Here is a 10,540-nt window from a genome sequence, read left to right on the forward strand (position 1 = left end):
GGAAGGGCCCTGAGGCGAGCGTTAAAACCCACCATTTCGGCAGGAAATGTTCATCCTGTGGTACTGGTTACGAGTTTAGGGCTTCTCTTTGGAAACAGAAGGAGCAGGGCTTTCTGTTTGGCTAAGGAGGTAAAAAGAAGCGAGAGGGTTGCTGTGGAGGCCTTTTGGGTTGTTTGTCTTCTCACTTACCCACATTATCTGTGGCGAGCAGCCTATCAGAGCCCCCTGCTTATAGGCTCAACTGCAATTTCTGGCTTACCATGCAGCCTCATCCCCCAGCAAAGCAAGGGAAGACTGACCAGGGAACACGGCCCTGTGCAAGACTCCGTTCGGAAAGATGTAGTCAGGAAAGTAGAAACTGAGGAATTAGCTCGGCTTGGTGCGCCGTGATTGAGCTGTGCGTTTTGCTAGCACTTGTGTGTACAGGTCACTGAAGGCTCTACAAAAATCACCAAACAACCTTCCTCCTTCCACAGAGGAAAACACCATTAGCCATATTTTATAGCTGGGGGAAAGGGAGAGGTTACCGAAGGTGAGAAGACTCCCTGGACTAAAAATGTTCAGCATCCAAGATGGGGAATTGGGACAACTACCTCTGGATAACTGCGGGACAGCCATGAAAAGATAGCGCTTCCTCCATGCGTGACCATGTCTGCTGCTTGTTCAGGTCGTTGTCCTCAGTTTCTCCGTCTGGGCACAAACGACTGGAGTGGTTCATCTAACTCTGTCGGTGCTGAGCGATAGTAAGGAGAAAAGCTGGGAGTGGGGCAGGAGGAGAGGAAGGACAGGAATGAACTGGAGAGAAGAGATGAGGGATGTATATTATACATGTGTCACATTGGGTCATTGGTGGAGGAGCTGTGGTGATTATGTATCTTCACTGGCGTGGTGGCATTAACACGTAAGGATGACGTAGCAAATCCTGAGGGCAAGCAGATGTCTGTTCTAGGAATGGCTCAGCTGTTTTTCCTCCCAGAGGCTCCTTTGTGAAGGACTTGAAACTATGATGTTGGGTGGAACAGCTCCTCCTCTCATTGTTTCCCTCACTTGAACTAATTCAAGTGTTCATTGTACCTTGGGCGCTTGCCCACCAGCTTTCTCAGCTTCAGTGGTGGCATAGGTCAAGATGACATCCATCAAAACTGTTCTGAGCTGCAGTGTCTTACCACAAAAGCAGTAAGAGATGGTTTCCTGGGACTGTGTGGCAAACCAGTGAGAAGAAATCAACCAAAACTTTTCTAGGGGTGCTCTTAACCTAGACAATACTCTGTTAGAGTCATAACTCTTTACAGCCATTGTGGTTTTTTCCTCCTTTTGCTTCCCAGGGTGCGGGCACGTTCTTCGCGCTGCCAGAGGTCAGATTTTGCTGGAGGGTTACCCACTGAATGCACGATGCGAATGGACCGTTCATGTTCAATCTGGACTTAACATTGAGTTAAGGTAGGTCCTACTGGCTTTTAGCCAGCACTGGTTTCAGGCCGACGCTGGGGCATGTGGATAACCAAGAGTCAGTGCGGGTCAACGGCTGGGAGGTGAAGGGGCTGCCACCTCTTGGCATTTGGAACCTCAGCTCTTTCCCCTGGACTCACCTGTGACGGGCAGCCAGTGCATGAATCATCAGTGCTGTGCCTTCGATTCCCGTTTAGGGCGGCTGGATGCTACAGAGAGTTTCTCAGATATTGGGCACAAAGTACGTCTTAGAGATCTCTTCCAGACCTTGACACCAAAGCACCCAGTATTTTCTGGAAAGTGTACCAGGCTGACCAAGACATTCTTTGAAGAAAAGCTTTAGGAATGTTTTGATCTGGTGTCTCATGCCACGCGAGAGTTGCCCATGGGACCTACCTTGCAGTTAGCCTGTATTTTCCCTCTCTTACTTTTCCTTTGCTCATCTTTCCCAGCCCTGTCCTCTACCAGCCTCAGTTACTCTTCTCGCCATTCCTATGGACAAGCTCAGGGAGATGCTAACCTGGAATCTTTTACTTTTCTGAACAAGGCCTTGTCAACTGAAAGGCTTAAAAAGTGCTTCAGGAGCTACAGGTGTCCCTCAGTCCTCACTTTTTTGGCTTTGGGTGTGGAAATGGATCCTGTGCAGGCCCGTCACTTGGGAACGTGCCTAATGTTGAAGAGTTGACAGACAGTCAGCGTTGAAGAGTTGACAGACAGGTAGCACCAGGCACAAGGTACAAGGCTCTAGTAACAAGGGACACTAGATGGATCAGCAGTACATGCAGTGGCCGCACAGATCTGTGTTTACCTTCGCTGTTACCAGAGGATGCAACACTTTACCATGAGGCGCATCCTGCAGAGAGCACCTTTCTCTTTTTCCCCTTGCCCATCCTTCCCACAGTCAAACAAACAACGCAAGGCATCTCCTTGGTGTGACATAACGTTACATTCCAACTGTGGAAGTCTCCAAGGGGGAAGCCTGAGCTCCTCCAGCCTTCTGTTGTCAGCAGCTACATTTATCTGAGCTGGACAGCAGCAGAGAAGCCTAAAGCCCTGAGCCCAGCCTGAACTGAGCGTGATGTCTGGGTGCCTAAAGATCCCAGCAGAAGACACGGCACTTCTAGGGAAAGATCAGGAACTGGCCTGGAGGTCCCCACTTAATGCTGCCACCCTGCAAGCCCCGAGACAGGAGGAAGTCCCCAAGGCAAACACATGACGTGAATACCTGTATCTACCTCCCATAAGGTAACCCTGGAGCATGTTCTGAACCAGCTGAGGTTTCCAGGGTGGACCACCTCAGAGCTGGCCATTGAGGTACTTCACCAGTTAAATACTGTGGAAAACTGGTACATTTTGCCTAAAGCTTCTCCTATAGGCCATTCCTACACAGAAGGGCAGGTACGACTGAGCAGGCCACCCGCGTTTTCCTGCGGGGTCTGCCATCCATGCCGAGTCGTTGCCTTTACCGCATTTGCCTCTGATCCCCTCTGCAGGCACAACTCTGCTTAGAGCCGTAGTGCTGAACCAGCACAACTGCTAACAAAAGAGCTCCTTCCTCCGTCCTCTCTGTTAGCTGCTGCCCTGATGGCTCACGAGGGCAGGGATGGGACAGGCTGGTCCGCAAGGGAGCAGCTGGGGGTGTCATACCACAGTAGCAGTAGCTCACAACTTTCAACCATTTTCGTTAATGCCTGAGCAGAGCTGCAGTTTTAAATATTTTCCTTTGGCTAGAAGCTTTCCTCGGAGGGTTGGTGAATGTATTCGTGCTGCAGACACTGCTGAAATCAAGACAATCCTTTGCATTCCGTTCTGTATCTGATGACCTGTAGCACTAAATTACCATTAGTTTCATAATATCCCAGAGAATTATGATACAGTTGCAGTTTCACCAGCGAGGGAGCTGAGGTTCATCACATTTTCCACTCTGTTTTTGCCATTTTTTCAAGCAGAGAAAGCAAATGATTAAAACCCGTGCTCTGTGAAGGCTCCTTCATTCTGCACCTCCCCTCTGTGTGAGTATCTTGATATTCTTTGTTCAGCAACACACTGCTAGACAGAGTGTGCCTTTACATCTAGAAATAATTCTGCTCCCATTCCATGGTGGGCAGCCCAGGAATTTTCCTTCTGTCCTCACACACATACTTAATTTTAATCAGAAATGCACCAGTCCAGGGGACAGGTTAATACTTTTAGGATTCAGTCAGGATAAGCTGTAGCCTCATAAGTGTGTCAAGGATGAATGGGTTAATCTCTATTGCTCTGCAACTTCCACAAGGGTAGATCCCTGGGGTGTGATCCACCAGCGAAAGAATGTTTGGAAGATGTTGCGTATGACCTGATGCCTGTGAGGATGTCTCTGGCAAACTTGACAGAACGAGATTCAGCTCATGCATTTTATGCAAAGCTAGGTTGAATTAATCTCTCTCTAATGCATATTTAAAGCAGATGTAATTTTTTTCTGATTCCACATTCCATCGGATGATTTAAAAAGTGAGGAGCTCTGCTCCGCTGGTGTAGCTCCCCACAGCTGCTCATTCTTGTCCCTCTGTAGTGTACTCCTGCTGCTCTAAAACCAGCCACACGACCTGACAAAGGTGGCTGAGGGAAGAGGCCCCTTGAGTCAGCTCATGAGTTGTCAAAGAAGGGTCATTTCATGTAACATGGGGACCTCTGTAACCCGGGGGCCTGAGTCCCAGGAGCAGAAGAGCAGGAAATTGGCTCCCGTACCCTCCTGCCTCTTCACACAGGGAGATCCAGCAGCAGATCCAAAACCTGTCTCACCTCTTTGGGGTGAAAATGCCATTTTTGCCAATCACTAGTCCCACACTAGTGTGGGAGGTTTAGACGTCTCCTAAACACACATCTGCGGCGTTAGGAGCTCTCAGGAAGATCAAGTACACCACAAGTTTCATTTATAAAATATTCCACTGAACAGTTAGTAGTCCAGACCTCCTCGTTCTTACCCGCCGTACCCCGGCTGGGCCCAGCGCCCCTGCCCAGGGCTCGCTCTCCAGCGGCTCTTGGTGTTTGCTGCCCTGTTTCCCATTCAGGTTCTGGCGAGGTGCTTTGGCTCTGGGCCCCGCTGAGCTCAAACAGCAGCAGGTGACATTGCTGTTGACGAACAAGAGCCTCGGGCAGCGGCTGGGTCAAAGCTCGCGGACACAGACTTTCTGGGAAAAGTCTTTAAATATTTCCATTATTCCTGCCCCCAAGAGAAGGACAAGTGCCAGACGTTGGGGATTTACTTCCCGTTCGCTTTCTAATGCAAACCATGCTGCAGTGTTTCGGACTTCGTTTCTCTGCCTGTTTCATCCCCACGCTCTCCTTCTACCCCCGATTGCTGACTTCTGAGGATCACAATGCAAATAGCTTGTGAGCCTTGGTCTTTGGTACTGCTGCTTTCAGTACTTAGAACTTTCTTTAGGGTAAATAGAACAATTTCTGGCAAACAGCCGTGATAGAAATGTGCTCCCTGCAGTGTCTGACCCTAGATGAGAGTTCTAGCATCATAATGTGATTGGGGACCTCTTGCATCTGAACAGACTGTGTGACTTCAGTTTAGGCTTCACTGTTCTGCCACTTCTCATGGAGCAACTGTGTAGAGTTGGGCTGGCTTCTGAGGATCAGAGTCACAGAATTGCTTTGGTTAGAAAAGATCATCGACTCTAACCGTTCCCCCAGCACCTCCAGGTCCCCCCTGCCCCCTGTCCCTCAACACCACCTCCACATGGCTGGGAAACCCCTCCAGGGATGGGGACTCCACCACTGCCCTGGGCAGCCTGGGCCAGGGTCTGACAACACCTTTGGTGAGGAAACAACCCTTTAGTGAAGAAAACAATGCAAAAAATCGGGATGAAGTGAGAGGGACCTCATGTGTTCAGGGACTTGTTGATTGATGGGGAGGGGATGCACTAACGTAACTAAACATCCCAGTAAATCAGAGTCGGGGTGCACAGGAGAGCAGTCTGACTGTGTGTCCTCGTTCCTCAAGATTTTCCATGCTGAGCCTGGAGTTTGACTACATGTGCCAGTATGACTATGTGGAGGTCCGTGATGGGGACAACTTGGACAGCCGAATAATTAAGAGATTCTGTGGAAACGAGAGGCCGCCTCCCATCCGAAGCACTGGCTCTTCCCTCCATGTCCTCTTCCAGTCCGATGGATCCAAGAACTTTGATGGGTTTCATGCTGTCTTTGAAGAAATTACAGGTAAGATAATCCAAAAGTGGAACATGCCGCTCATTAATTCGATTTCACTAATCTCTCTCCCTGTTTTGCTTCATTAAAAACTTTCACACTGTGTTGCCAACAGCAACTTACACAAAGTCAGCGCGGGGAGGGTTGAAAAGCCATCAGATGGCCTGTGGACGTGGGGCTTTTCTAACAAAGACTGAGTTCCTTCTACCTGGGTGAGGAACAAGCACATCAGCCAGCTCAGAGGAGCTGCTGTTTGGTGAGACTTTTCTGCTTGAATCAGAGAACTAAGAGCGCAGGAGGAAGCAGAGGGAGGGACATGTGTGTCTGCAGTTGCAGAATTGCTCAGTGCTGTGTGCAGGAGCAGAGCCGCTGTCTCAGTTAGCAAAAACCTGGTGCAAAGCCTCATAAAATTAGCTCAGTGAAAATGCCCTGACATGACTCTTGTGTTGGCTCATGTATCATATCATTAGGGCTTAAAACCAAAAGTGCATACAAAGGACAGATTATTTTCTTTAAGAAAAAAAAGAGGCATTTCCCATTCTGTGGTGAACTCGGTGTTATGAATGACAGAAGCAGGGCTCCAGAATTCCTGTGTTTTTGTTAGTGCTCAGTGCTCAGTCCCCCGCACTCCTTTCCATCGTTTCTGGCTCCAACATAACATCCAAAGTGTAGCTGGCTCCTCATTTTGCCGTTGCATTTGAAGCGGCCTCTGCGCTCTTCCTGGTTCTTCCTTGTTTAGCTGCGTAGGGAATTTTGGTCACATCTATCCGTGGTACTCCCGGGCCAGAAGCCTGATCAGAGTGCGCAGGAGAGGTGAGAGAGAACCAGTGAGCGTGGGGCAGGCGGTGTTGCATAAGGGCTGCCTACACTCGGAGAACTAACAATTTCCATATGGTGTGGGCTGAGCTGATTCTGTTTTCTCTGCCCAGCAGGGAACACTTGCTGTTCAAATGCTGTTGAGCGCTTTATTTCTGCCCCGTTTTTAGCGGTAATTGAGGCTGCGTGGCTGCAAGTGTGGTAATCCATGCAGAGCACGTCGCAAAGGGCTTCTCTGAGTTTGTGAGGAGGTTTTATTGTGCGCTTTGTCAGGAGGCTGTTCTGGCCTAATGTGTAGCTGCAGTGAAAGGCTTTTAAAACACTCCCAGTGTCTGTTTATGGGAAGCATTAACCTGGCCAGCAGGATGGTTTAGGAGAAGCACCCAGGGTAGAACTGAAAGCGGAGGCAGCGCAGAATCGAAAGCTCTGGCAGCACATGGCAAACTGAAGCATTTCTGCTGAAATTCCCCTCTGTGCACAGCGCTGTGGAAAAGCCGAGGTCCCCACACCAGATTGCACAGAGCAATTCCATGTACCGCAGGTGACAGCAGCAGCACTTGTGCCTGCAGGATGTGGGGCAGGCCATGGAGGTGATCTGATGTCCCCAGCACCTTAGTGGTGTCGTGGAGAGGACTGAAGGAGTGTTTTATGCTGTCAGAACTGAATTTCTTCCCTTCCTCTAAGCTTAAAAATCGGAGCTTGCTGCAGTGGTGGCGCTGGCTGCACAGAGGTCACAGGTTCAACTGCCAAAAGGTTTTGACTGACACCAAATAAGCAACAAAGCTTACTAAGGTCCCCTTTAGGAAAGGTCACTGCACCTGTAGTTATCAAAGCGTGGTTATCAAAGGACGAAACCCCACAACCTGCTGCGCTGCCTGGTCTGGAAGCAGCTGTAGGTCCCATCCCATGCCAAGTGTCAGATGGGGACCAGTAGTTGGTCTGAGTGACTAGAATTCACTCAACAGCCCTCAGATGGGAAGGATGGGGGGCAGATGGGGAGGCATGAGGGTCTCTTGGGTATTAGCCATATGCTGGATCTGGTTAGATGAAAGCCTGATATTGAATTTCAATGCTCTGCTCTCCGTACCCCCAAGCTAGTGATCTTTGACACAACGTGGGGGCTTTAACCTTTTGTAGTACTGTCCCATCGTGTTTGACTGAAGCCAGGAAATCAAAACTCCTTTAAAAAGAAAAATATTTAGTGCTCTGGAGTGTCAGGTGTTTTCACGGACAGTATCTAGGACTTTGCTTGACATGCTTCCTTTTACAAATCAGGAGACAAAGCTGGAGCAAGGACAAAGCTCTTCTGCTTCTCTCGCCTTTCCTCAGTGATATTTTACATGAGTTGGATAAAATTGCCACGTATTTATTCCTTTTAACGAATGAATCACTGACCTTAGTCAGAGCCAGATCTTCAGCGAGACCTGGAAGATATTCCTTGCCCAGCCAGTATGATTGCTGTTACATCACCACACGAAACCTCCAGAGAAATCCATACGTGGCATCTATCTATTTCCCGTCCCTTGCCATCTGGATGTAAGACACTCAGAGATTGTGCTTCAAGGGAAGTCTCTGCAAGGAAAACTGCTGCAGCAGAGAGAATGCTCTAAATGTGACAGTCCACAACCTCACCATGGGTCCCCCAGGGCAGGTTGATTGGGGTTGCAATGCTCAGTGGCTGGTATGAAGATTCATATCGCTGTTATAACCGAAGTCATCAATGTATTTAGCATGGAAGGACAAAGATGATCTGTAAACGAATTAGAATTCAACCCTTTCTAGCAATTATGATTGCAAAGTTTAGTGCTGGTGTGGATCCAGATGTGAACTTTGCTGCCTAGTCTTGTTTTTGTTAACACGGATGTGAAGCAGGATCAGATCCTGAACGTCTCAGGTGTTGGAGATGCTTGAATCTTAAACTGGATCTAAGTTTTGAGATGTTGGCTCTACTTTCTGTTTGCTAAAACCCACTCTCGGGTTGGAAAGCAATTGAAATGGAAATGATTTCTATGTCTTTTCGAGAAAATTTTGCTCTAGTCACTCATCTCCCCTTAGAGCAGGCACACAAAAAACAAAGTGTTTGTGTTATTGCACAGTGGAATTTGCTGATGTTAAATGGCACAATTACACATTCTGATATGTGCAGTTTGATGTGTATCATTGATAGATTTGTGGTGTGCAACAGCTGCCTGAGCAGACTTAGGGTCATCGTGACCATTCAGAGCTTTCCCAGCACCAAAGACATGCTCCTCAGGGGCAAAGCAAGTCCCAAAGTCTGGGATGACAAGATCCGAGACCCAGAAAACCCACCAGAACAATGGATCACATAACTCATCCCTAAACTCCGGGATGAATGGCAGGAGAAATGTAGGGCAGTATTAAACTTCTGTAATTTAGGCTAAGCTCTGAACACTGTTGGAGCTTACTGTAAATTATTTTTCTTGCCCAAACCTTTCTCACCACTTGATGATAGTTAAAGGAAATGGTAACAGTAAGTGATGAATGCTGGGGAGAGAGCTGCCTGTGCCTGTAAGATCCCCTCTCCAGTGTGTGAGAAAGAACAACAGAGCTTTTTGACATGTATTACACATCTACAACACAACCATTACGAGGAAAAATAGACAGGACCCCCATCTTGTGAGAGACCATGAATGTTCTTGCTTTTCTTTCACAGCTTGTTCTTCCTCTCCGTGTCTTCATGATGGAACGTGCATTCTAGACAAAAGCGGTACCTACAAATGTGCCTGTCTGGCTGGCTACACCGGGAGTCGCTGTGAAAACTGTGAGTACAGGCACTGTGTGTATGACCAGCCGCCCGGGCTGTCACTGGTGCAGGCCATGACTTGTCAGGAGTGTCAGTGATACATAGGTAGGTCAGTCAGTTTACAAAGATTTCCACTAAATAGTCCTGGAGCTTTACACCTAGGTGTGAAAAAGATAGAACAGAATTGGAGCTGGGAGAAGCACTCGTGAAACCTTGTACTGGACTAGCCTTATCAGGCAGAGTTAGACCTGCGCGCTGCGTCCCGCTGCATGGATCAGCTGTTCTCTTCTGAACACACACACACACACACACACACACACACACACACACACACACACACACACTCCAGCTGAGCCCCGCGCTTGGTGCTCTGGGCAGTTTGTCTTCCCTCACAGCCACCTGAACGGCAGAGTCCTGGCACCACGGGGATCAAAACAAATCAGAAAGGGTGATGCTGTCCGTATCTCTGTCGGGGGCCCTCACTCTGTGTATAGTCATACACCTGGTTTTGTCCTGCCAAGGGAATTGTAGAATAACTGGGTTCAAATGAGTTCTAATCGATTGTCTGTTCTGGTGATTGACCTCTTCATGCTTGAGCAAGTGTCTACATCTAACAGGACTTGGAAGAGCAAGGAGTAAGAATCGTGCAATATATGCTGTGCTAAAGGCTGTGTCATCTCTGCTAGCTGGAAGGAGCGTTGTGCAGTGTTTAAAGCCACGGAGCTAGAGCTCCAGCTGAGCATGGAGGATTCAGGGATACCAGTGAAACCCACTTGGGACCACGTTTGGCCCAAGGCAGAAAGCGTGGCTGAGGGTGCCCTGCTGGGGCATTACTGTGGCCATGAGGTGCACAATGCTCTTCCTGCTCCCAGAGTTTCCAGTTCCACATCAGAGCACCCAGTATACACCAAACCTCACTACTTCAAACCTCTTTTCCCACACGGGCCATTGTCAGGAGTGGATTTCTCTCCCAGAATTGCTTTTACTTCATCAGGAAAGTTAAATCACAGTGACATGATACCTCCTTGCATGGATCATGGTGAGATAAAAGACAGTCCGATTTCTACAGATCCAGAAATAGCCCCTAAGACTTGGCTTTCCCCGCAGCAGACCAGAGGAAAGGTAGTTTTACATTTTCCAGGAGCCTGAACGAGTTTTGGTTCCGAGCAGCGAAGCCGCGCTCTGCTGGATTGCCCGGATTCCTGGTGTGTTTTCTGTAGGAAAAGGGGTTGCTGCAAATTGCGGGTTCCTGACCTCAGCGCTGATGTGTCTGGCTCTCCTGCTAACAGCCTCTTTCCTGTGAGGACTTGTTCA

At 48.7% G+C, this 10,540-nt stretch overlaps 1 protein-coding gene across 1 annotated transcript in view; it reads left to right on the forward strand.

Annotated features, from left to right (window-relative positions):
- Window positions 1-667: 667 nt before the first annotated feature.
- The window catches only part of LOC104496084 (inactive serine protease PAMR1-like), a gene marked incomplete at its 5' end in the record, with an annotated part of 27,629 nt that continues 17,756 nt past the window's right edge, over window positions 668-10,540 (forward strand). The window contains 4 exons of the mRNA XM_010139157.1: window positions 668-743; window positions 1,326-1,440; window positions 5,441-5,658; window positions 9,137-9,244. Coding sequence (XP_010137459.1) covers window positions 668-743; window positions 1,326-1,440; window positions 5,441-5,658; window positions 9,137-9,244 — 517 coding nt within the window. The remainder of the gene's footprint in view (window positions 744-1,325; window positions 1,441-5,440; window positions 5,659-9,136; window positions 9,245-10,540) is intronic.

This window comes from Buceros rhinoceros, unplaced genomic scaffold, assembly GCF_000710305.1.
Source record: "Buceros rhinoceros silvestris isolate BGI_N320 unplaced genomic scaffold, ASM71030v1 scaffold41156, whole genome shotgun sequence".
In the NCBI taxonomy this organism is placed as follows: domain Eukaryota; kingdom Metazoa; phylum Chordata; class Aves; order Bucerotiformes; family Bucerotidae; genus Buceros; species Buceros rhinoceros.